The sequence below is a fragment of the Lygodium microphyllum genome, chromosome 14 (genome assembly GCF_053477565.2).
Source record: "Lygodium microphyllum isolate KBCC chromosome 14, Lygodium_microphyllum_v1.1.10, whole genome shotgun sequence".
Classification (NCBI taxonomy): domain Eukaryota; kingdom Viridiplantae; phylum Streptophyta; class Polypodiopsida; order Schizaeales; family Lygodiaceae; genus Lygodium; species Lygodium microphyllum.
The window spans coordinates 67,381,733-67,409,473 of NC_141148.1; the positions used below are offsets into that span (position 1 = coordinate 67,381,733).

Genomic DNA, 27,741 nt, shown 5'->3' on the forward strand with positions numbered 1-27,741 from the left:
TTGCAACATACACACGCGGTTGTGATTTTTGTCTCTCAATAGGGGAACCAAGACAATGCCAACATCTGCTATAGCATCTTTCAACAGAGACAATACACCTCTGTTTTTCGTAATGGATAATAATATTATACCAAATCACATGAGGAATACTAAAGTCATAGAAAAGGAATAGAAGAAATTGTCATATGCTAAGGAACCATGTCCTCCCTAGGGAGAGACAATATCAGTATGTTGAAAGAAACCTAACTGTCAATATAGAAGGCCCTTCAAGCCTAGGCATGTATCTCTAATCACCAAAGACCGAATAAAAAACGAGCGCATTCCACATTGCTCACATGCCAACAACCCCAAAATCAAAGAAAATTGAACAATATCTTCATATGTAGTTGCCATCTACAACTCTCCAAATATCAAACAAGAAAGACCAGACTTTTTGGCCATAGGACAAGAAAAAAATCTCTAGAGAGAGGATTCCACACCAATAGTGCAAAAGAAACAATTGCCATTCGAGGTTAACACTTGAAAAGAGCCAAAGCAAGGGAAAGTCCACCAATCATCTCTCAAAAGAAAGACTTTACATTCGAACAAAGTCTTGTTTAGCCAACCTTTCATCACAATCATTTTCCACCAAGCCTAGATTTGTACATATCCTAGACAGCATTGACTTTAGATTTGTACATATCCCAAACAGCATTGACTCTAGTGACCAACCAATTGTGATCTTTGATCATGAGATGATTCACCTGATTAGCCAAAGCCTTTTCAAGATTCAACCATCATGCAAGATCCCAATCCTACCAAGGATGATCAATATCAAGGGTAGGAAAGGGTTGCCTATGTTGCAACACCATCAAAATCTAGCCCTAGCAGTCACAATATCCCCGAGCAATCTGAAAAAGCCTCTTGGCTTTGTGGAAAGGCATCTCTCTCTCTCTCTCTCTCTCTAATGTTGTGTAACTTGTTTTTACAACTACGCAACAACTTCCAAATAATCAAACCCTCGACGCCATTCAGCCAGTGTCTTTACAAGTTTTTGTATAATGAAGGTACATTTCATAGATCTGAAAACGCTTGCAGTAGCTGCAGCATTGTACATTTTATTAGGAAAAATCTGTGCTTCGCACAGACCAACAAATATGGTAAAGAATGTACCCACAAGTCTAAAAACACGACACAGATGGTAATTTCAGACCTGAAAAGTTCTGCCAGAGCTCCAGCCCCGTTTATGATCAAGATCTGTGCAAAGCACAGATAAACAATGTGGTAAGAGAACATACCAAAATTTTGCAAATATGTCACTAATCTCCTTGCTGATCCTCCACAGGATTTCCCAATATGACACACAAATTGGCCTTTGAGAATGCTGCTCAATATCATATTCATTTGTTTCGAATTTTTGCGCAGTCGGGGAAGATCCGGGATGCCAAAATTACAGTACCCCTGCTTAATGACATTTGGTACGGTTGGCAACATGACAGCCTCCGATACTTGCATTTGATCCAAATCCATATCTGCTACCTTTGAGATTCCAATCATAAATTTGAACCCATACTTGCATGGCATGATGATACCAAGCTGGTCATCAGGAGATATTTTTGACTGATTGCCCAGAAGAGAAGCCATAAATGATCCCTTTTCAAAGACCCATAACATGTGCCACTGCAGGTAGAAATCATTGGCATGTGTATGGCTGCTCATCGATTCCGGTTTACCCGAGAAACACGCTTCTGAACCTTGTCCTTCACTTGCAAAATCTTTGCTTCAACTCTTGCTGTGAAACCAATTTTTGTCTTTTGGACAGCTTTTGCTTTCTCCTTCTTCCACATAACTGGGTCCTCCACATCTTTTCGCAGAAACTTTATTTCTTGTATGATATGATGATCCATGGGAAAGAAGCGCCTTTGGAATACAGAACAACTGAAATAGGGAAGTACACTCGCAAATGCTACCACAAAGATGGTGAGCCAGTAGATGGGAGCTGGTGCCAACGCCTCCACTAGGACATAGTATGCAGTGGATGAGATTACTGGTGTGATGACACCATACACAATGAGGAATATGTACCATAACACAATGCTCCCCCAAATAGTAACATGTTGTATCCAAGTGAAGTAATTAGTGACAAGAGCAATTTGTATATTCACCACCCAAATAATGACAGTATACATAGTTGCCCCAAGAACTTCGAAGCCTGCTACTTGACCACCTCGTCTAAATGCATACTGTTGGAATATCCCTTTAGTAAGGAGAAATGTTATAAGGGAGCTATATACACCATTGAGTATCCAAGCCAGAATGCGGAACCAACTGAAGAACATGTTCTTGGGACCTTGTTGATACACAGTAGGAAACTGCAAGTAAAAGATCATCTCGATTATTTGAGAAGCTATCATAGTGTCGTAACACAGATACCACGCAGACACATTCAAGTACAAAACTTGTTACAAAGACTAAAATATAAAAAATTTGCTGCTACCTCAAGGCATATGTTTGCGCCTACATCCTGTTCAAAAACACCCAAAGCAATAACTGGAGTGGAAGTGAAAAACACGTTGAAGAGTGACATAAACCAATCATTGTAGAGCGATTGTCCTGAGAAATTTGCGTGGGCTTGAAAATAAAAAACCGTTAGCCCAAACAATATGTTCTTATAAAAAAAGTAGCACACCTGCCAAAACCAATGAATACCATAAGCAATCGATCTGTACAAGCATGCATTGTGCATAAAAATCTTGTATTCAAAAGTTAATCATGAAGTGATAATCCTCCCTCTAGAAACAACCTGGAACTGATCGGTAAGGATAAGAAAGTAAGAGCGGGACAGTACCATTGTTGCAATCCGTTTGTAGCACCAGTGACCATGGATAATCAATAGACGTTCAAGAAAACGGAATTGCGCAATTGAAAAATCACTAGCCATCACAGCCTGCATAGTACACACCCACAAAAGTGCAACTTCAGTAGGTTTTAAATCTCAAGTGTGCAAAGGAGAGAGCTAAATGATCACTTAGCATACCTGCATGCCTTCAACTCCGCTAATGCCAACACCTATATCTGCTTCCTGAATCATACCAACATCATTTGCACCATCACCAATAGCCAAAGTGGTCTTACCAGTTCCTTCTTTCACCAGTCGAGTCACCTAGTGGAAAGTGCATGGCAATTACTTATAGCTCCTCTTTGTTGGAACTTCGTTTTTAAAAATAAAGTGACAAGGCAATAGTACGTCAGCAGATCTCTCTGTCCCTTTTTTTTTTTGCAGTAAAATTTATAGAGTTAAGGAATAGTCAGATGTACAAGAGGCCATCTGGCCAGCATGCTCTTTTTTTTTTCCATGAATAAGTTTAAATTAATGCATGGAAATATTACATCAGACCTTCAGGCCAACCAAGCCAGACGGCAACAATACACATGTGAAGCCAAAAGGCTATCAGAACAGCATTCTATAGAAACAAAAACTCTCTAAAAGGCTATCAAGCACCATTCCACAGGAACAAATGAAAGGGATCATGAAGAGGGCACAATAGCCTCTCCAATTATGAGGCCAGCTGAAATCATAGAATAGATCTACCGTAAAAGCAAGCCTCGCACTTGTCCCAGATGGCCGCAGATACTCAAGGACAAATCAAAGATAAAAAGCATTGTGAGTCCACCAAATGTGCCAAAAACTAGAGGTGAGCAGGGGTCTCATCACAAAGTACAAAATATGCATTTGCCATGAGAAATCATGCAGGACTGCAACACATTGCCAATGGTGGGCAGGACCCCAGTGAGAAGCCTCCAAAGCAAAACTTTCCCTTGATAGGGAAGCTTTGACTTCCATAAGTGAAGGAGGCGATCATGCTACTTGGCTACACTATCACGAACCGGCCTAGCTTTCTCAGTGATCCATCTCTTATCCTCAACCATTTTGTGGTAGATCTGATTAGCTAACCGCTTCAGAAAATCCTACGGTTTCACAAAGGCCCAATCCAACCATGGCAATAAGGGCTGAGAAGTAGGCTAGGGAGAGTGCCTCTGAAGCCGGTCCCCCAAGGTCAACTAGATTTTCGGAAGTACTACTAAGTACTGACGAAAAAACCTTCACCCAACCCACAATAACAGCATCTTGGATCATCTTCAAGGGCAATCTCGCCATCCTATTAAATTTACCCCTTAGCAATTGCTTGTCAAGCCAATGAAGCAACCTAGATGTACCCAAAACCTCTGCTTGCAAAGAATTCGCTTTCTTTCTGATATCTGGAGGGTGCTGTACAGTAAGGCAAAGAGCCTCTTGCCATGATACAATCAAGTGGGCAAGAATAAAAGAATTTGGAGATTTAAATGGTTGAGTGGAATTCAAAATATTCCACCACTAGGCCTAGAAAGTAGTGTGCCCATGGGAAATGCCAACATCCTCCAAAAAAACTTAGCAATATCAATCCAAGGGTGATGCTAAACACACAAAGCCTATAAAGGGCAAACTGGAAAGCCGTCATATGGATTTTAATATCCAACAAGGTAGCACCACCCAACCATTTTGGCATAGTGACATGTTGTCAAGTACCCACACTTGGCCCAATCGATTCCCTTGTTTTTTCCAAAGCATAAAGCAAATAGGCTGCACTAGCTCTTGCAATGACTTTTGCGTCCATGGAAGCAATGGCAAAACATAAGAACTCATGCTAAGTTCCCTACTTACCCCCTACATGGTGGTGCAACAATGAAAGCATAAACAAGTGCTGAGATAAATTGCTGAACACACGACAGAAGAGAAAGAAAACAAAAGAACACTCCAAAATAAGAGAACTCAGAGATGTGCTTGGGAAATGGAATCCATATACCAAACATGAGAATGACACGTACAAGTCAATGGCTGTGTGGGCATTGGCACCAGCTCCTCTCTCCACCAAGAAGACCACCTGAAGAATGATGATAATTGAAAGGGAGGAGGAGGAGCCACAAAATAAATAGGCCCAAAATATGCCAAATATGGCAGCTGGTCGGCCAGCATTTAATGCTCACACTGATTGGCATAAAATGCCACAAATGCCACACAAAATCACTAAAATAATGGCTAAATAATGACTAGTGTGCCCAGCCGAACTAGCATGCATCGACTCACACATGAGCTAACAAATGCTCTACTAACACCCTCTCTCAGATCAAGGGTGATCTGATACAATGATAATGACTCATTACAATCTCCATACGACATAGAACCACCAGAGTAGAACCATGGATACCCAAGTAGTGGGTGACCAAGCCACCACCAAGGTGCCTTGGAGAGAACCTAATATCAATGTCAATCGTACTAGATCCTAAAAATAGAGAAGAGTCATAACAGATCTTTGTGTCTATCAACAATGTAAAATACTACACGGCGCAGCGAACAGAATCTGAGAAAGAGATAGAGAGTACACAACAGATAAGAGGAGAATCAGTAAATTCTTTAACTCCAAAAAACTGATACAAAGATGGCTCTGTCCACCCGTGCGCTTCCACTGTGTGAAGCTTAGATGGCGATCTAGACAGAAGATAGGTGAAGAGCTTAAGGCTAGCTGGAACAACAACTCTGACTGGGTGAAAGATGAGTGAGAGATGGCTGCGAAGGGGTTTAGCTTTTATAGCCCGCGAAGGTCGTTAGGTCGGCCTGCTGACCGACCTACCATATGAGCCTCCACTAGTCGGCCAGGGAATATTCCCTTTACCATCGGGCCGCCTCGAGTTGCTACCAGCTTAACCACTCCGTCTAACCCAAAGATTAGACCCACAACAGTCACCTTTTTGCCATCCGGTCACATAGACCTCATCTGATATACAAGTCAGGACTCAACCAATGTCCGGGCTCACATTTGGCTTCTCCTCATAATGGGGGCCTTACAACTTTGAGCACCATGGATCATTGGTAGCACCTAATGAGGGTGGGGCATTGATCATATCTAACACCCCCCCTCAATGTCCACCCATAGAGGTGAACTATCTCCTCGGCCCAATGCCGAGTCTCTGAAGATGAACTTGAAGCAGATCCTTCGTAAGTGCTTTGGTGAAGATATCTGCTCCATTCTCCTCTGTTGGACAGTAGACCAATTCCACTATCCCATCCTCCATCAAATCACGCACATAGTGATACTGGATCTCTATATGTTTGGTGCGTGCATGAAACACTGGATTTTTGGCAATGGCGATGCAACTCTGATTGTCACATCTCAGCACAGTTGGTTCTTCATCCTGCACTCCCATATGCCATAGAATCCTTCTCAACCATACGGCCGCACATGCAGCAAAACAAGCTGCCTTGTACTCTGCTTCGGTAGAAGACAATGCCACTGTTGGTTGCTTCTTACTAATCCAAGAGAAAATTCATGAACCCAAAGAGAAACAATAACCAGAAACTGACTTCCTGGAATCAATGTCTCCTGCCCAATCTGAGTCACAGTTCCCCACAAGAGAAGTTCCGAAACTGTATGTGATACCATAGTCAAGAGTTTTCTTCAAGTATCTGAGCACCCGCATCCCAGCCTTCCAATGACTCTCATGAGGCTTGTTTGAGAACCTGCTCAAAACACCAACAGCAAAACTAATATCTGGTCTGGTATTACACAAATAGATCAGACTGCCGACCAACCTCCTATACCTCCCAATGTCTGCTAGTGCTGATGTATCCTCGACGGATAACTTTGCATTCACCTCCATAGGTGTAGCTATCTCCTTGCACTCGGTCATGCCAAATGCCTTCAAGATCTCCCATGCATACTTCTTCTGAGAGATGAAGATCTTTCCTGGCTCTTGCCAGACTTCAATCCCCAAACAATAGTGTAGCAAGCCCAAGTCTGTCATTTCAAACTCAGAACTCAAAGCCTTTCGAGTTTGGTTGATCATATCTTCATAGTCACCTGTAATAAGAAGGTCGTCCACATATAGGACAATCACTACAGACTTTTTACCATCCTTGTAAACATACAAGTTAGCATCTGAGGCACATCTTTTGAAGTTTAGGTTTAAAAAGAACCTATCTATCCGCTGGTACCATGCTCTGGGGGCTTGTTTCAGCCCATACAATGCCTTCTTCAGTTTACACACTTTGTTCTCAGAATGGGGGGCCTCAAACCCTGGTGGCTGAGCCACGTACACCTCCTCCTTGAGGTCACCATTTAAGAACGCTGACTTAACATCCATTTGGTACACTGGCCACTTCTCATGGGCAGCCACTGCAAGTACCGTGTGAATAGTGGTCATTCTGGCAGTTGGGGCAAATGACTCTTGAAAATCAAACCCTTCAACTTGTGAAAATCCTTGGGCAACCAGTCTAGCTTTGTACTTTTCTAAGGTACCATCAGCCTTGTACTTTACCTTCCAGATCCACTTGGTGCCAATAACCTTCCGCTTTGCTGGTCGATCCACTAGCTCCCAAGTGTCATTCTTCATTATGCTGTCATACTCGGCCTGCATAGCAGCCTTCCATGATGGATCTGCAAGTGCTTCTTCTAAGTCAGTTGGCTCCTTTACTTCTCTCATAATCTCAACCATCAAGGCCATATTGACTATGTGAGCAGAAGCCCTCCTTTGCTCCTCTATTCTCTGAGACCTCCTTGGTCCGTCTGCCTTCTTCTCAACAGATGCAGGCATAGGATTATTGTGGTCATAGAGCTGCTTCACCCAGCGTGGCAATGGCTTTTCCGGTGGGGTGATGTCAGGTTGGTGAACTTTTTCCTCATCATCTGAAGATGATGCTTCCTCCTCCTTAAGGATAGGGATAGCTCTTGGGACAGGTTCATAGTGGACTACTTCTTCGCTTGATGATAAAGTGGAAGAACTTGCCTTCTCCTCCTCCACTGTATGCGGCTCCTCCTTGAACACCACATCACGGCTCGCGATGATCTTCTTTGCCTCTTGGTCATATAATTTGTAAGCCTTCTGCTCATCACTATAACCCAAGAAGATACATTTTCTGCTTTTTGGTTGTAACTTGTTTCTCTTCTCATCTGGAACATGTGCATAACATTCACATCCAAAAATTCTGAAATGTGAGACAGATGGTTTCTTACCAGTGTAAGACTCATGAGGTGTTTTTCCCTTGAGAGCCTTTGTATAGCTCCGATTCAGAATATAGACTGCAGTATTAACAGCTTCAGCCCAAAAATGGTTAGGCAATCCCTTGCCCTTTAGCATGCATCTTGCCATCTCCACAATGGTGTGATTCCTGCGTTCCACAACACCGTTCTGCTGAGGTGTGTGAGGCGTCGTCAATTGATGCTTGATCCCTTTGCTCTTGCAAAAGCCTTCAAACTCCTTTGAGTTGAACTCACCACCACCATCTGTTCTAAATTTCTTCACACTTTTCCCTGTTTCATTCTCAACAAGTATTAGCCATTCTTTAAACTTACCAAAAGCTTGAGCCTTATCACGAAGGAAGTACACCCACATCTTCCTACTGTAGTCGTCGACAATCAACATAAAATAAGAAGATCCCCCCAAGGCTTGTGTAGGCATCTTACCACACAAGTCAGCATGCACCAACTCTAGAGGAGCCTATGCTCTATTCTTGCTTTCTTGTGGAAATGCCTTTCTTTGTTGCTTGCCCATCATACAAGCTTCACATGGTTCCTTCAATTCAGTTATTGTAGGTAGGTGGGCAACCATACCTTGCTTTTGCATCTCCTTCAATACTGCAAGTCCGATGTGTCCAAACCTTTCATGCCAAAGCTTACTTGTGCCCACTCCAGCGGTGGCTGTAAGAGCACTTAGCTCATACACGTTGTTCCTTCTTTCTCCTTTGCCAACAATTGTGCCAGCACTATCAATAATTTCTGCACCTGTCTTCTTGAACCTCACTTCATGACCAAGATCAGTTATGGCAGCAACTGATAAGAGATTTCTCCTGATTTCGGGAACATACAACACATTTGAAAGCTTTTTGACTTCACCATTTGCAGCAACAAAAGAAATAGTACCTGTGCCCGCAGCAGGGCATTTAGCATCATTTCCAACCATCACAGTGATGGATTCTTGTAGAGGCTGCATAAAACCGTATAGACCTTTCTTGTTGGTCATGTGACGGGAGACCCCACTATCCAACACCCAAGAGTCAGTGGTAGATTCTTCTTGCGCCGAGGAGCACACTTCCTCAATGGTCGCCATGAATAATTCCAACTCTGCTTCAGCCGTATTGGCTGTCTCTTTCCCTTTACTTTTAAGGGTACCATTCTTTTCATCTGCCTTCTTGACACGACAATCTGCAATTGCATGTCCTTTCTTCTTACAGTAGAAGCACTCTCCTTGAAACTTCTTCTTGCCGCCCTTCTTCTTTTTGTCACCATCATTTTTGGTGGAGGAAACACCTTTGCCTTTTGCATTGGCAGAGAATGCAGCATCTCCATTGTTGCTTCCTTCTCGGGCTTTCAGCCTCAACTCCTCCTCCGTTAATAATGCACAAAACTCCTCAAAAGTCAAAGCTTGAGGTCTCACCTGAGTATTAAGGGCACTTACTAGTCCATCAAACTTTTGTGGACAAATCCGAAGACACCTCCGAGCTAGCTCTTCGCTAGTCTTTTGTATCCCAGCGCCAGCCATCTGGTCGCGCAGATTCTTAATCCGAGTGATGAATGCTTCAACCGTCTCTCCTTCAGCAAACTTCTCCGCTGCTAGTTGATTCTCCAAGTTTTGAATCCTTGTTTGGTTTCGTGTTTCATACTGACTCCGTAGTACATTCCAAGCCTCTGACGCTTTGGTTGTATGCTGAATCAGAGTCAAAACGCTGTCAGAACAGCTTGTAACTAAGGCACACAATGCATCTGCATTCCTTCGTTTCCAAGCTCGTAGAAGATCTGCATTCGGAGGAATCATCACACTAGGATTTGATGGGTCGGGGGTAGGCTGTGGTTCTGCATCAGTCCCCAGCACAGTCTCCAAAAGCTCATAAGAATCAAGGATAGTTGTAATTTTGAACTTCCACAAGGTGTAGTTTGTACCATCTAACTTGCCTTCGTTGAAGGTTGGTGGACGAATCCTCAGTGTTTGAATAGCTGGTACAGCAACACCACCTCCTGCACCGCTTCCGGAAGTCGACATAGTTTCTCTTTACTGTTGAAGCCTTTGCCTCTTGCGCGCTCTCCGATCTCTAGAGCCCCCTGGGCTCTGATACCATGTAAAATATTACACGGCGCAGCGAACAGAATCTGAGAAAGAGATAGAGAGTACACAACAGATAAGAGAAGAATCAGTAAATTCTTTAACTCCAAACAACTGATACAAAGATGGCTCTGTCCACCCGTGCGCTTCCACTGTGTGAAGCTTAGATGGCGATCTAGACAGAAGATAGGTGAAGAGCTTAAGGCTAGCTGGAACAACAACTCTGACTGGGTGAAAGATGAGTAAGAGATGGCTGCGAAGGGGTTTAGCTTTTATAGCCCGCGAAGGTCGTTAGGTCGGCCTGCTGACCGACCTACCATATGAGCCTCCACTAGTCGGCCAGGGAATATTCCCTTTACCATCGGGCCGGGGGTGCTGCCCCTGGACCCCCACCAGGGGGGCCGCTGGCCCCCCTGGGACCCCCCAGCCAGGGGCCGCTTCCGCGGCCCCCGGACCCCACAATAGGGGCCCCTTTTAACTCCCTTACCACGCAACTCAATGCAATGTGCCTCAAGTTGCTACCAACTTAACCACTCCGTCTAACCCAAAGATTAGACCCACAACAGTCACCTTTTTGCCATCCGGTCACATAGACCTCATCTGATATACAAGTCAGAACTCAACCAATGTCCGGGCTCACATTTGGCTTCTCCTCATAATTGTTAGAAATGCGGGATCTAGAGCATGACATAACCGGAAGCTATGGAGGATGGAAGGAGAAGTGTAGACTCATGATGGAATGGACACTGTTTGTTACACAAGTGAATTAGGTTCCAAGATTGAGACTTGGACTCATAAACACAATCTTGTGTATGTGGACAATGACATTGACACTTTACTGAAATGAAAAGAGTACTATCATTGCATTAAGAAAGGAAGCAAGTACAATGCTTTATAGGAAAGTAGGAAGCTACAGTAGGCACTATTGTGCATATGGGATAAGTTAGCCTGCATATCCTTGACCCTGAGATTCCATACAAAGAGGCTGTTTGAGTGTGATTGCTGATTCTCAACACCCCTCCTCAATCACAACTAGGAAAGGCACAAAGTGTGTAGAGGCTGTAATGAGAACCACCTGCAAAGTGTGGGTATACCACAGACATGGCAAAACACCAGAGGCTGTTGCAGAAAAAGCTAAGTGTGGGTACCATAAACATGGTGGACATCCAGAGGCTGTAACAGGGGCCTCACAAAGTGTACAGGGACTGTAATGCCAAGTTACATAAGGAGTTTACAAAGCTTATGGCAGGAAGCATTAGGGTAAGGAAAATACAAGGCTATTAAAACAATCTATCAGAATTATGAGAGTACAAGGACTGATGAGTCTTGTCCTTCCGATCCTGGTGATCTTCATCTTCTTCTTCCTTTGCTTCATTTTCTTCTTCTTCTTTGACTGCGACTAGATAGGCCTTTTGGGATCTCTTTCTTGCGTGGCAGAACTTCTCGGTGTGTCCGGTCCTTTTGCAAAAGTCACAAAAGAGCTGATCTTTCTTGCCTTTGTACCTGTTGCCAACATATAATGCATGCTCATCTCTAGAGGTACTTGGTTCTTCCTTAGTTTTTAGCTTCTTTTCTTCTTCTAACAGTGATGCCTGGATATCAACAAGTTCAGGATTTGGCATGTTGATTAAAGTTGTTGATACGTTATTATATTCAGGAGGCAAGCTCTTAAGTAGAACACCGATGCAAACATCTTCATCCATTTTAATGTTGATTCCTGCAAGTTGGGTTAGGAGTCCTTCCATGTAATTAAGATGTGTGGCAAGTGATGTGCTGGACTTCATTTCAAGCCTGAAGAATTCAATTAGGAGACCATACTTTGATGATTTAGATTGTGCACCGAACAGGGTGTCAAGTCTTTTCCATGTATCCTGTGAGGTCTCACAGTTATCCACATGATGGATATAACTGTCGTCTAGCTCCAATTTGATAATGGCCTGGGCTCTGTCATCATTCTTTTGCCAAGTAGTTGCAAGGTCCGCGTCCCGCAGTTTCTTCTCTTTGCCATTTGTGATGGCCCAGAGACCCTTCTTCATCAGAATGAGCTTGATGCGGGTTTGCCAAGTGTGGAATCCGACTCCTTTGAATCGAGCATTTGGCGAGTCTTTGCCCATGTTGGATTTACGGGAACAGTAGCAAATCAACTTCAGACTTTATTAGATTTGAGCAACAGAAGAATTGATTGAGAGACACAAGTGCTAAAAAGCACTAACTGAGTGTCAATGAATACCAAATCTACAAAAGTCTTTTTCTCCAAGTGATCTTCCCCTTCTTGATTTGATGCTGATGTCTTCAGATCTGAGTGACAGTACTTTAACGAACTTCAGAGAGTATTGCTCAGTGATTAAAATCACTGTTGATAACTTCAGTGAGAGAAACAGTGAAAAATGTCAAGATTTTGAAGCTTTTGGCTATGGCTGACTTTTAGGGTTTCTGAGGCAGCCCTGGTTTTTTACAGATTGTGGGAGCTGTGGTTGACCATTTTCAAAACTTTTTTTATGAAAATGTAGCTCTCATGATGCTCTACCAAAGCCCCATAGCAATCGACCAGATCACGTCGCGTGCAGGCGGGCAGAATCGAAAATCAGAGACGGGCGCAAATTTCGGCCAGATCTGTCGATTTCTTCAATGCCGTCGTGTATGGACTCCAATGTCGTCGTGTATGGTGCCACGCTGCAGCGCCTTGAGGTGTAGAGCAATCCCCCAGAAGGAATCGAAAGCTGATTTAGCTTCTATGATGAGATTGGAGTGCTCAAAGGTGGGCAGGTCAAATCTGGCTATGGTGGACCAAAAAACAGAGATTAAGAATTTGAGCAATGCTGAGCTGTGGTTAGGGCAATGTTGAGTTCTGAGTTGACACAGAGGAGCTATGGAAGCATAGAAATACTTTCCCAGAAGGAGTCACAGCAAGATATGACCTGTGGACAGAGATCCAGGAGCTTGAAGCAGGCAGGGTGCAGGGTGGCTATGGCTGCCAAGCAGTCCAAGATGAGAATGAAGTTGAAGATGAAGTCATGTACCCAAGCTGAGCTACCTAGAGTTGACGAGGGACTGAGAGAGAGCAGAGGAGAGCTTAGCCATGCTCAACCCGCTCTGATACCATGTTAGAAATGCGGGATCTAGAGCATGACATAACCGGAAGCTATGGAGGATGGAAGGAGAAGTGTAGACTCATGATGGAATGGACACTGTTTGTTACACAAGTGAATTAGGTTCCAAGATTGAGACTTGGACTCATAAACACAATCTTGTGTATGTGGACAATGACATTGACACTTTACTGAAATGAAAAGAGTACTATCATTGCATTAAGAAAGGAAGCAAGTACAATGCTTTATAGGAAAGTAGGAAGCTACAGTAGGCACTATTGTGCATATGGGATAAGTTAGCCTGCATATCCTTGACCCTGAGATTCCATACAAAGAGGCTGTTTGAGTGTGATTGCTGATTCTCAACAATAATGGGGGCCTTACAACTTTGAGCACCATGGATCATTGGTAGCACCTAATGAGGGTGGGGCATTGATCATATCTAACAAACAATGCCTCGCAATAGCACATACAAAGCCATCCTGTCAAAAAGGCCTCTGAACATATGTGACCATGGATTCCCTGCCTTTGGCCAAAGACCTCCAAAGTGTCCCCTCATGTAAGCTCGGACTAGGAGCCAATCCTGCTCGCTATCAAATAACTAGCTCTTCATGAACCTGGATGTCAATCCCAACTCCAAGGTTTGAACTTGCCAGACTTTGGTCGATATGTCAAGGACTTTCCTCTTAGGAACCTATGCACTTGTATTCCTGTATAGATGAGGCTCAGCTGCTCCATCTCACCACCTGACATAATATCCCATAAAAAAACAGCTATTGCACTCACTACCCAGCCGCATTGATGGTGAATGTTGTATAAAAGCTAAGCAATCATCAAGTAAACCAAATTCCACTTCTGATTAGACCTTCAGCACAATAAAATTCCACTAGTGACCTGATTTAGATTCCACTACTGACCAAGTCCCAAGTACACCAAGGGGCAATTATATTGATTCTTTGTGCATCTCTAATCCCATGCCTTACCCCACCCTAACTCAAACCCCTCATGACCACCACCTATTAATGATGACCCATTGCTAATGTGGCATATGATCAACTCCCTAACCAACACCTTTTGGGACTCCTCAAGGCCTGACTAACTAGTCCTCTATACCTTCTATGGGCTTTAGCACTTAGACCCATATTGGCTATATCTCTAATCCATTCTTGGATAAACCCCGAAAGAACGTTGGTAACAAATGGAATCACGAGGGTCCTTGTCAAGCAAGAACTTGATGTGAAGAAAACTATGGAGAAGCTACTAGGGTTTGCACTAAGGAAACACAAATTGTACGACCACAACAGAAACACAATGATACAGAAATAGATGTGCAAAACTCAAACCCTAAAAGCAAAACTCAAAAGTCAAACACAAGTAGAATGAGAGAGAAAGAGAACAACTTGAAAGTGAATGAAAACTGTAAATGAATGAAGAGTGTACAAAGTCCCCAAGGCCAGAGCTGTAGTGTCGGAGAGTAACATCCACCGAAGACGGATCCCAAGTACTGTGACCACTAGTTGGAGTGGAGTGGAGAAAACTATCAAACGCAGATCCTAGTGGAGGCTGGAGAACCTGGCAATAACAAAGAAGATGCTTGAGAAGGTAGGCGGAAGCCAGAAGCTGCAAATGCAAGCAGTAGAGGGGGTGATGATAAAAAACGCCACCCAAAAGCTACAAACACAGCAGTGGAGCAGCCGCCTGATGAGAAACACCTATTGTCTGGGTAGCTTGAGTGCAAACACAACTAGCAATAGAGTGTTAGACAACTAGCAATGGCAATGGAGGTCCAAACATAGCAGTGGGTAGTCACCAGGTGGCAATAGCAACATGGAAGAAGTCGCCAACCAGTTGGAGGGGTAGATGGAGTGATAGCAACAGTCACAAAGGCTTGACCGCCATGTGGTAGGAGACCAATGGCCAAAATCTGCACACAAGGGTGAGATACCTGCAGAGAAGGGATGATGATTGAATGGGGGCAACTTGTTTATTTATAGATGTGGATGGAACCACCCAAATTAGGGTTTCACAAAAACTCTCTCAAACCGCACACCATTTTTGTGTTTTCCATTAAATAAGCATGTTTTGGGGCTGTTAAGAGGCTAATCAGTATGTAATGCATTTCTTAGCTCAACACTTGTTGAGAGTCTCGATATCTATGATACACCCTTGGTCTCTCATGAGAGACACATCTGAGCCATCCTTCCGTCACTTGGACCTGTAGAAGAAATCAGTTGGTGACTGTACTCTAGTCTCTCAAGCTAGATTCCACATCAAATTGTAGTAAATACGAATTTTCTAGAAGTTTGGTAGGATAATTAGGTCAAAAAGTTAAGCAAACAGAAATCATGGGCATTGGTACTCTTATCCATCTTATTGTCAGATTGCAACGAATGCAGAAGCATACGGACAAGACTGAAAGAAAGTAAACACAAGAGAAAGGGAGAGAGAAAAGAGACAAAAGAACGCAGAAATCTGCAGTCAATGAATTCTGAAATGAAGAGGGAAGATGTACAAGGGCTGTAGGCATATCTCCTCAAGCCGAATCTCTCCCACTAGCACTTGGAGAACAAGTGTGTGGAGCCAAACTGCCAAGTGGGCTAAATAGGAGAAAAGAATGTAATAAAATAATGCACTCGGCCAGCAAAAAACTGATTGACCTGATTAGAAAACTTCTGACTACAACATAAATGAATAAAATAATCAGCGATCAGTCTTCTTGCTGCCAAGTGGCATCATCACCTACTTGACAAACGGCCCGTACACAATGTCTACTAAAAATGCCCACTGACTAGCAAGAATAAGGAATAATGCCCTTCAAGAGAACTAACTGCACCAATGGTAACCTGAGAAATGCTAGTCAAGGGGATGAATAATCTCTAACACCCCCTCTCAGATCCTGGATGCAGCATAAGGCTCAGGGATGTGGAGTGCTATTGTAGAAAAAGCTGAGGAAGCGCCTTTGTAAACAAATCTGCAAGATTATCCTTTGTCTTGCAGTAAACCACATCAATGGTCTCATCCAAGATCTTCTCCCAAATGAAATGGCACTAAATCTCAATGTGCTTTGACCTAGTATGAAACACTGGGTTCCGTGCCAAAGCAATGCAACTCTCATTGTCGCAACGAAGTGTCATAGGACCTATCTGAGTACAACCAAGCTCTCCTTGTAACCTCCAAAGCCATATTGTCTCACATGTGGTAGAAGACGCTGCTCTATACTTCGCCTCGGTGGAAGAAAGGGCAACAGTGGGCTCTTGCTACTTCATGAGATAACACCTGCATCCAAAGTAAAACAATATCCTGTCGTTGACCTCCGGTGGTCAACATCTCCGGCCCAATCTGAATGTGTCCAATCTGTAAGAACCAAAGGGAGTCTCAAGTACCTACTAGATAATGAATACCAAGATTAGGGGTCCCCCTTAGGAGTTGCAAAATCTGCATAGCAGCCTTCCAATGTACCATCTTGGGTTCACTCATGAACCTATCCAAAAGACTTGCAAGAAAGCATAAATCAATCCAAGTATTAAGAAGCCAAATCAAGGGCCCAATCAACTGTTTGTAGCGGATAGCATCCGCTTCCGAAGAATCATGGGCACCACCACATCCATCTGGAATAAGATGCATGTTGCCCTGTCCCTGAATAGGAATAGACGAACTATCACCAATAAGAATCCGACCATGAGAAGGCCACAAATGAGTAACACCTGCGGAAGGAGTCATGTGCCGAGAGGCACCACTGTCAACAATCCACTCCCGAGTGCATGGGGCCATCGACGCAGCATCAGAAGTCATCAAAGTCAAATCCTCAACCACCTCCAAATGGAGGAAAGCAGCTGATGAGGGAGTAGCCACTGCTTTGGAATCCTTTGAAGATTTCTCCCTCTTCTCCTTCTCCTTCTTCTCCTTGTCGGGGCAATCCTTCTTCCAGTGACTATGTTTTGCCACAAATGTGACTTGTTGATATGCTCCCACATGGAGAATGACTTGTTGACACTCATGGCCTACATTTGCACTTCCAAAGAGACTCGCTTCATGATGGTCATCCGATTATACATCTGATCCAACTCCTGCTATATCTCCCTAGCCATTGTCAAATGCTCTATATGAGAGATAATAGTTGTAGTACATGAGAGAAATAAAAACGAGCGCATGTGAGCATTGAGTTTATCCCAATGTGCCTGAGCCTTTGCCAACTCCACCTTCTCACTAAAAGAGAGTCGGGAATCGTCACGCGAAGAAGGACGATTGATAGCCTCCGTAACAAGCTCCGCCAAATCATAGGACTCCGATATGGCAAGCATGCCGTAGTTCTCACCATTGAGCTTCTTATCTGAAGAAAGAGCCAATAGGACGGGGCACCTTCTGGTCCATGATCGCTTGAAACTCTGTCTCAGCCTCACCTACAATGCCTGCACAAAACACAAAGAGTAGCCCCCTCTGACTGTGAAAATACGGCCTGCTAGGGCTATGGTTTGCTCATTCTACTTCTTCACCCGCTAGAGGCAATGAAAAGGTAAAATTTGCACCTTGAAGGCCCAAAACGCAGCCTTCTTCCTTCTCTAATAGCAAAAAAATAGGAGCAGCCTCAACAAATCTTCTCTTTTCTCGCGCGCCCACGCTCAGCTCAGCCTTGTTCTAATGCGCGGCCCACCTGCTCACACTTGAACGCTGAAAACACAGCCTTGTGTCATGCTGAAATCTCCTCTTCAGATGGGTCCAATCCTTCAATGCTCTGATACCATGTCAGAGTGAAGCAATGCGGAAGAGGACTCAGACATAGTGGACAAAGAGAGAAGAGAGAGAGAGAAAGAGACTGAAACGCAGAAAATCTGCAATGAAGAATGTTGTATAAGGATGCGGAATTATACATGAGTGCAGAGAGAATATCTGCATATGCCTCCACCTCGAAGATCTCAATCTTCATAGCCCCGAGGGAAATCTCCACGGTCTGCAGCCTGAAATCTGTGAGAGACAACTGACTAAAGCTGCTGAATACAAAGCCTATTTATAAGCTGAAAATAATGGCCAGAATATGCAGGTCGACTGCAATTAGGACAGCAGCTGTCCGACTACCAAGCTGCCACATGACACCCAGCCTGCCCCTGTCGCCTGCTACACAAGCTGCTCCTACTCCCCCTGCCAGTCCAGGAAATGTCTAGCTCTAACACACCCTACCCTTGTGGAATAAGCTACATATTATCCCTCCCTTGAATAGGGATAGAAGAGCTATCGCCGATGAGAATCTATCCATGTTAAGGCTACAAATGTGCAACACCTGCTGCAGAAGGAGTCATGTGCCGAGAGGCACCACTATCAACAATCCACTCACGAGAATGTGGGGTTGTCAACACGACATCATAAGCCCTAAGGATTGATGCCTCAATCACCTCCAAGTGGAGGGAGGTAGCTAATGAGGAAGCAGCCACCACTCCTCAATCCTTTGAAGACTTCTCCTTCTTCTCCTTGTTGCCGAGGCAATCCTTCTTCTAGTGATCTATCTTGTCACAGATGTGACAAGTGGAATCCTTCTCTTTGTCCTTTTTCGATTTGTCCTTCTTTTGGTCCTTCCCCTTCTTCTAAGAGGACTGACATGTCAATGCCTCCAATTTGGAAGCATTTTGTCCTTTTAATTTCTCCTCCTGGTCCAAAACCATAGGAACCAACTCTTCCCAAACAAAGAGTCTCTTTATACCTTGAAGCAATCAAGGTGGAGTAAAATGCACTGAATCGGGGTGGTAACTGAGAAAGAAGAGCTATCACCATGTCCTCCGAGGTAATCACCTTCCCTGCGTTTTGGACCTGCATCTACAATTGCTGAAGGTTATTAACATGCTTCCACATAGAAGAAGACTTGTTAGGACTCAAAGCCCTCATTTGAACCTCCAGGAACACCCACTTCATGATGGTCATCTGATTGTACATCTGATCAAGCTCCAACCATATGTCCCGAGCCACAATCAAGTGCTCAATGTGAGCAAGGACGGTTGGAGTACACGAGAGAAAGAGGCAAGAACGGATGTAGGTATTCAATTTGTCCCAATGCACCTGTACTTTCATCAACTCAGCTTTCTTATCTAGAGAAAGCTTGGAGGAATCACGAGCTATAGGACAGTCTATAGCCTCGGTCACAAGCTCCGCCAAATCATAAGACTCCAAGATGGCAAGCATCATTACAGTTAGATGCAGTAATTCTTCCCATCAAGCTTTTGATTTGTAGCAAGAGCCGGCAACACGGGGACCTTACGGTCCATAATAGTGTGAAACTCCGCGTCAATTTCAATCAACATAGTAAATAGAATGACCTACACAAAAACAAGGGCAGCCCCCTTTGGCTCTGCACACAATGCTGGGTGCCTACTAGGGCTTCCTCCACTCGTCCTCAAAGAGTTTCACCCGCCAAAGGTGATGAAAATTCAAAATCTGCAACAAAAAATTGAAAACACAACCTTTTCTCCTTCACGAACAACAAAGACCTGCCAAAAACAGCAACTTCGCTCCTTCTCCGCACACAACATGTTCACCACAGCCTCCAAAGGCTGAAACTCAAACTTTTGTTGTGAAGATTCCTCCCAAATAGGTCTTCCCACGATCAATCTGCCCTCCTACGGTTCTTTGATACCATGTCAAAGTACAGCGAATGCGGAAGCCTATGGACAAGACTGAAAGAAAATGAATACAAGAGAAAGGGAGAGAGAAAAGAGACAAAAGAACACAAAAACTTGCAGTCAATGAATGCTGAAATGAAGAGGGCAGATATACAAGGGTTGTAGACGCCTCTCCTCAAGCCGAATCTCTCCCACCAGCACCTGGAGAAAAAGTGCGTGGGGCAGGCTACCAAGTGGGCTAAATAGGAGAAAAGAATGCAATAAAATAATGCAGTCAGCCAGCCGACCTAATCAGAAAACTGTTGACTATAACATAAATGAATAAAATAATCAGCGATAAGTCCTCCTGCTGCCACGTGGCACCATGCCTATACATTGTGTCTGCTGAAAATGCCCACTGACTGACACAAATAATGAAAAATGCCGTCCGAGAGAACCTTCGAGAGAACTGATTGTACCAATGGTCACCTAAAAAATGCTGGTCCACAGGATGAATAATCTCTAACACTTATCCCACTATTCCATCCAACTTTCCATCACTCCTACCAATGCCATCATTCACCAACATCACTCTACCCTCTTCCCCGAGCATTTTGGGTCCAAATGCTACCACCCTCCTACATTGGCTTATCATCTCCCAACATCACCAAAATAAAGTGACATGATTGGGAAACACTTACCACAATGGCGATAGTGAGCTGAGACTTAAAAAGAGTAGAAGAAAATGTGAGACAATAGTGAATACCCATGATAAATGTATTGTGGAAAGTGAGAGATACAAGGGTGCTTTTAAAGACATAAAATATGAGACCAATGAATGACCATTGAATAGTCCTGTGCATGCAAGGATTCCTCTTTCACATCTAGGGTCAATCCCAAGTATACTCTATTCCTCAAACCAGGAAATCCACTTGACATAACATCCCTTAAAAAACAGTTATTGCACTCACTACCCAGCCACATTGATATTCTACTGGTGACCTGACCCAAATTCCACTACCAACTAGATCCCAAGTACACCAAGGGGCAATTACGTTGATTCTCTATGCATCCACGAGGGGGCTCCAATCCCATGCCTTACCCCACCCTACCTCAAACCCCTCGTGACCACCACTATTGATGATGACTCATTGCTAATGTGGCATACAATCAACTCCCTAACCAACACCTTTTGGGACTCCTCAAGGCCTCACTAACTAGTCCTCTACAACTTCTATGGGCTTCAGCACTTAGACCCATATTGGCTATATCTTTGATCCATTCTTGGATGAATCGCAAAGGAATGTTTGTAACAAACAGAATCCCAAGGGTCCTTGTCAACTAAGTACTTGATGTGAAGAAAACTATGGAGGAGCTACTAGGGTTAGCACTAAGGAAACACACAATGTACGGCCACACCAAAAACACAACAATACGGACACAGACGTGCAAAACTCAAACCCTAAAAGCAAAACTCAAAACTCAAACACAAAAACAAACACAAGTGAAAGGAGAGAGAAAGAGAACTCTGAAGTGAATGAAAACTATAAATGAATGAAGAGTGTACAAAGTCCCCAAGGCCAAAGCAGTAGCATTGGAGAGTGATGTCCACCGAAGACGAATCCCAAGTACTGTGACCACCAGTCGAAGTGTCAGAGTGAGGAAAACTATCAAACGCAAATCCCAATGGAGGATGGAGAGCCTAGTGACAACAAAGATGATGCTGGAAAGCGCAAGCAGCAGCCAGAAGCTGCAAATGCAAGTAGTAGAGGGGGTGATGATAAAAAGAGGCAGCCAAAAACTGCAAACGCAGCAATGGAGCATCCGCCTAATGATGAACACCTGTTGCTTGGGCAGCTAGAGTGCAAACACAAGCAACAACAAAGTGTCGAACAACTGGCAATGGCAATGGAGGTTCAAACGCAGCAGTGGATAGTCACCAGGCAGCAAGTGGCAGCATGGAAGAAGTCACCGACCAGCTGTAGGGGTAGACAGAGTCATGGCAGTAGTCCCAAAGGCTGGACCGCCACATGGTAGGAGACCGATGGCCAAAATCTACACACAAGGATGAGAAACATGCACAGAAGGGATGATGACTGAATGGGGGCAACCTGTCTATTTATACATGTGGATGGACCCTCCCAAATTAGGGTTTTACAAAAACTCTCTCAAACTGCACACCATTTTTGTGTTTTCCATTAAATAAGCATGTTCTAGGGCTGTTAAAGAGGCTAGTCAGCATCTGAAGCATCTCTTAGCTCAACACTTGAGAGTCCCGATATCCATGATACACCCTTGGTCTCTCATGAGAGACACATTTGAGCCATACTTCCCTCACTTAGACCTGTAGAAGAAGTCCCGTGGTCTCTACTCTAGTCTCTCAAGCTAGACGTCTAATAGAATCCTTGGCCAAGTAGGCTAGCCGTCCAATAGGATCCTTAGGCTAGTTAGGATAGCTACTCATCTAATTGGTTTTTCAATAGACCAATTAGCTAGGCATCCCATAGGCCATCCTTTACTTTTTCCCCCTGCACATTCTTTAAGTTTACCCTCATCATTGGCCTTGCATCAAAAACACCTTAATATAAAGCACTCCTATCTGAATTATCATGTATTGATCAGATAATTGAATGCTTGCTTGTATTTAATTACGGACTAATGTCACAAGAATCTACCGATTTTGACTTGGCTAAAGACATGGATTTTCAAACTGTCCATGATGGCTCCATTACAAATGCCAAAAGGCAAAACCCAAAAAGTTTTAATTGGGTGTTCGTATAGCCCAACTCTAGTGAAAGGGACCCAAGAGTAGCCCCTCTTCATCCTGCATCTGTTCCCACTTTTGCCAAACATCCATTACCAGCCTTCAGCAACCACCTACTGAGACACCTTCTCTTCTGCATCCCATAGTCGCCAAAAACGTTTTTTCCTGTCTTGTGTTTCAAGGTTTTGTTTCGCATTTTTTTTCCGCAACCTTGTTTCTCGAAACGAAATGAAACGTTTTGCGTGTTTTGAGGTTTCACGTTTCGCCAGGACACAACGTGTTTTTGGGTTACTATGCTCTATCCTTGCCCTCGCCAAATGTGGAATGCTGTTTTTGCTGCCCTAGTGATCAGCCCTGCTGTCCCAACAAACATCTCTGCCACTGCACAGTACTTCCCTGCCTCAAAACACAAGAGTTTGCTGCAGTCCAACTTCCCTGGACAACATCAAACACTGCGCACATGGTCCAGCTGCTATTCCTGTGTGAAATGCAGCTCTTGCAGCCTGCCGTGTCATCATGTTTTGCCCTTCCAGAGGCCAAACTGCTGCTGCTGTAGCCTGTTGTGAATATGCTGGAACCTGCCACATCATTGTTCTCCTCCGGACTGCTATGTTTTGATGTCTTCCACAGCAGCACTGCTGATCAGAACCAGAAATGCAAATTTTGAGGCATTCAAGCACCTGAGTGCTGGCTGGCTACTTTGTTTTGGATTTTGAGTATGGCACACTCCCACTTCGTCATATCATCGCTCTTTCAGCATCCCACAGCCGTAGGCCCTAAGTCACAAAGGCTTGAATGGTTTCTCTTAGATCGGCTTCGAGCAGCAATTTCAACTCCAACTACATTGCAGTTGGGTTCCCCCACTCGTTGAGGATCCATTCATTGTAACTTGCTTGTGCATCCTTTCATTTTGTTTCATTTCATCCGAGCATAAATTGTTAGTCATGTTGTTCATCTCTTGCATTCTGTTAGCCCTATTATTGTCACTTACGGTGTCAAAATCTCAAATCCTCAACTATTTTAATGCATTTCGAGAGACAACCAGGTGTGTCAACTTTATCCAGACATACTTAAGGGTCACCACCCCTCTGGAAACACAATCAGCCCTTGCTCACCTATGGCCAAACAGCCACCAGTTGAGACAAGACAAGTGTCCTATATCTATGATGATGACACTAACTCCAACATTGCACTGATAGCAGATCAGAGTCCAGATAGAAGAACGATATTCAAATGAGATATAGCAATGTTTTACCAATGCTTTTTGTATAGGTGAAACACGACAGCATATAACAGATGCACATCGAACAGCCAACTGCAGAAACTTCTCTTTCATGTCATCTTCTAGGGCATAAGCCAGAGAGTTTCCATCAATAATAAGGGCATAGGCGGTATCAAAATCCATATCCATAGTTACTTGATGTTGCCCTACAGCCAATTGGTTAGCAATGCTTTCCTTGGATTCCTGGAAAGAAAGACAACAATCAGCTGCAAGACAATTGTGTGGCTAACGATATCATCCATTTCTGCAGAAATTTGCATGCCTTTCTTGTTGTTTCCTTGTCATTAAAGTCAATTGCTGCGTTAGAGTCCAATGTAACTACAATCTGTTTCATATCTTGCCTTAGCAAACTGCAAGCAAACCTACATCAAGAGAACAACGATGAAAGCAAAGTTGTTGGCCAGCAATTGGTTTGAGCAAATAAAATTCCTTCTGAAATAAAATTTACCCAATGTTGATAGCAGTTTCCAGCTTGTCACCAGTGAGAACCCAAATTTTTAAGCCTGCAAGAGCAAGTTTATCGATACATTCTGGCACCTGAAAAGAAGCACACGGAAATCACAACCTCCTCCATGTTGTTCGCTGTTACATGATTCGAAGCTAGCAACAAACAACTAACCCCCTTCTGTAACTTGTCCTCAACAGCAGTTGCTCCAACTAGAATCAAATCTTTCTCGATGATTTCTGATGCCTCATCCAATTTTACATCTCTGTCTGACCCAATAGTTGTTTTAGCTTTCAAAAACAACTCATTCCATGTATTGTATGTTTCCTTGTCCAGCTTTCGGTAAGCAAGTGCTAGAGTCCTAAGCCCTGCATCCCCATACTTAGCTAGGTGCATATTTGTCACCTCCTCAAACTCTCTCCCAGTTCTAGATAGTCTTTCAAAAATCACACTGCATTGAATAGAAACTTAGCCATATGATGTCAACAAATGAGCATTTACAACCTTGATAAAGAAAAAATCGCAAATTTTGGACCGAGAGAGAAATGCACCTGTCTGCTCCCTTACAGAATAAAAAGATTTGATCATCTTCATCTTGGATAATCACCGACATTCGCTTTCGTGTACTATTGAATTCCAACAAGTTGAGCAATTTATACTCTCTGTTTGGATGAGAAAGAGACAAACAAGACAAACAGCCTCAGCAGCAGCTATTTCACACGAGAACATAATTTTGAGTAATTTAAGAACAGCTGTTAATCCTTACCGTTCAACCACACTGCCATGCATTTCAGTCTCCCTAAGGTAAACACTTGTCTGTGTCCGTTTGAAAAATTCAAAACCAAACTCTCTTGCTGCAACAACAAAAGCACCTTCATCAGGTGACTCAGCTTCATAATGAATAGTACCATCCTCATCTTCCTCAGGTATTGCTGTCTGACAAACTGCTAGAATCTGGAAAAACTGCTGGATCACATCTGCTTGAGGTTCTAGCACCCAATTTCCATTCATGAGACGTGCATCTGTGAAGTTAAATCCTTTAATATGAGGTTGTTCAATCATTTCCATGCCTGCCATTTTCAAGTCAGAAGAATCAAGCGGTAGGTCATTCAATTCCTCGGAAAAGTTTTGCATTCGTTTGGCAGTAGCTCTCTCCACTTCAGTAATTCCTGCTCCATATGAGATGCCCCCTATTGAACACTTGAGAAAGTCCATTTGATTGCATGTTAGTGTACCAGTCTTATCGGAGAGAACCGTAACCACTTGACCAAGCTCTTCATTCAGATTGGATGTGCGGGCATGAGCAGGCTTGTCTGTTTCCTCATGATACATATTGAGGTCACGATTGATAAGCCTTGCCTGCCATACTTTCACTATCTCTAATGAAACATAGAGAGAAATAGGAATGAGGTAACCATACAAAATAAGGGCTGTCACAAACTGCAGAAAAGCTGCAACAACAGGTTTGTTTGGATCATAGTATTTGGTGGGATTATCAGGATGTAAATACCACCACCTTGGCATGTCATTACGAGTATGGATGCCAAACACAATAGACCCCACTAGGGATATTGTTATAAGAACAGCAAACAGGAAGTAGATAATTTTATCCATCTTCCGTTCAATGCGACTTCTTTTAGAAGGAGGGTCCGTTGCATTCTGCATGACCTTTGTGTCATGGCCACTGAAAACGACCACCCCATAAACATACTCTGTATTCCGCAGCTTGGAATCCCTGAGCAAGAGTTGCTGAGGACCCAGAGACAACACAGATTCTTGATACTCAAAATTTCCCACAAAGGTGTAGAGGTTGGGGTTTGGATCCTCACAACGTATCATGCCGTTAAAGGAAAAATCTTCAGCTCCATCAACGTCTGAGGTGGCCTCAAGGCTTTTCTTAAGTTTCAGATTAGTCTCTCCATCTAAATTCATTGTCTCAACATAGCAAATACCATCTGGATAGCTGGATGAAAGCATGAGAAGATCTGCAGGGAAAAACTGGTCTTTTTCAACTCGAGCAACATCTCCCACCTGCAGTTTTGCCCATTCTTTGTCAACGAACTCCCCATTTCCTCCATGCACTTTCACTATTCGTGAATTCACTTCCCTATCCTGCACTCACAAGCAGGTACGTAATAAATGCAGTGTTTATAACTGGCGGGTAAACCAGCAAATCATCAATGCAGCCAATAAGAAATTCAAATTTGACCTATAGAAACGTACAACTAGCTTCCGTATACAGGGAAGATTTGATTGTGAATCAAGAAGTACCTATCTGTCCAGGAAATACCTGTGTGTATCTGTGCCAATCCTCAACAGCCTCTTTGACCATACTAACCCCCACCACAAATGCCAGTGGTGCTATCACAGAGCCCGGGGCAAATGGTGTCAGTGGTGTAACAGAGAGTGCAGCAGTGAAAAGAAAGTACATGTTTGCAACCCTGCGAAATTGTTCGAATAGAGCTTTAGGTAGGAAGGTCAGTACATTGTACTTTGTTGTGGAAACATAGTTCGATCGATATTTGAAAGGCTTCTGCTGATGTCTCTCAGGTTGATTGGCAAAGACCACACGAGAGAAGCCGGGTCCTCCTAATGGTATACCGGCAATATCCTCATCGGTTTTTGGCCGGACACAAGTGTAAGAATAGAGTTTGCTAATCCTGATTTTCTTCCTCTTCCTCTCCTTTTCTTGTTGTCTAACCTTTCGGTCGTTCGACCCCATCTCTTGTCTGCTTCAGAATCTGGAAACAGCTGGATCACATCATCGCTGTATTGACATCAAGAGTAAGGTGGCTTGCCTGATCTCATCATCAAACGACACACATTTTGCCTTCGCCAAGTTCAAATGGATATGGGCAAAGCTCCTTTAGAAGTAAACAAAGGCACTCTTGTGAGCTGAACACCTCGTGATGCGACACGCTGCGCTGCAAAATTCAGCTTGTGGGCACGATCGCTGACGTTGATCAAGGCCTCGATAATGTTGCAGACCAACGGGTACACGTGATCAGACGAAAGGAAAAGAGTATGCGGCTTAAAAGGATTTGCAGCTATGCTGCAAAGATGAGAGCTTGTCAGCTCAGTTGCTGATGTTGATTAGAGGATCAATGCTGCTGCATACCAATTGCACATGATCAGATGATGGGGGGGGGGAGGGGGGAGGATCGGATGAAAGGAAAGTTCATGTAATGTAATGCTGATGATGAGAGAGGGTCGAAGAGGATGGAGGGAACCAAATCAGGATATTCCAGCAAAGGAAAGAGGGACACTGGATCTATTAAGAAGGAAGCTCAAGCAAGCAAGTCTTGGGGTGACCCGAAAGAGGGAGTTCGTTTTGCAGCTGCTGTTTGAAAACGAAGTCTTTCTCTGTGTGTGTGTGTCTGTCTCTGATTCCGATTCGGGTGACTGTCTCCCTCGCAAAAGTCAATGTCTGGCCAACGCAGGCATTTATCAGATCCTTACTTGTTTTG

At 43.7% G+C, this 27,741-nt stretch overlaps 1 protein-coding gene across 2 annotated transcripts; it reads right to left on the reverse strand.

The window, feature by feature from the left end:
- Positions 1-566: 566 nt before the first annotated feature.
- Positions 567-27,741, reverse strand: LOC148025694 (putative phospholipid-transporting ATPase 4). 2 transcript variants are annotated; one of them, XM_087692909.1, is made up of 12 exons: positions 26,760-26,874; positions 26,565-26,635; positions 25,041-26,386; positions 24,826-24,936; positions 24,449-24,725; positions 24,278-24,366; positions 24,092-24,191; positions 23,803-24,012; positions 3,017-3,142; positions 2,828-2,926; positions 2,477-2,668; positions 568-2,351 (listed from the first exon to the last, which is right to left on the reverse strand). In XM_087692909.1, exons 2-12 carry the CDS (start codon positions 26,604-26,606, stop codon positions 1,695-1,697), a joined length of 3,249 nt encoding a protein of 1,082 aa, XP_087549035.1. In that variant the 5' UTR covers positions 26,607-26,635; positions 26,760-26,874; the 3' UTR covers positions 568-1,694. The 2 variants fall into 2 exon arrangements, with proteins under 2 accessions (XP_087549034.1, XP_087549035.1); XM_087692908.1 differs by having other exon boundaries at positions 567-2,351; positions 26,565-27,741.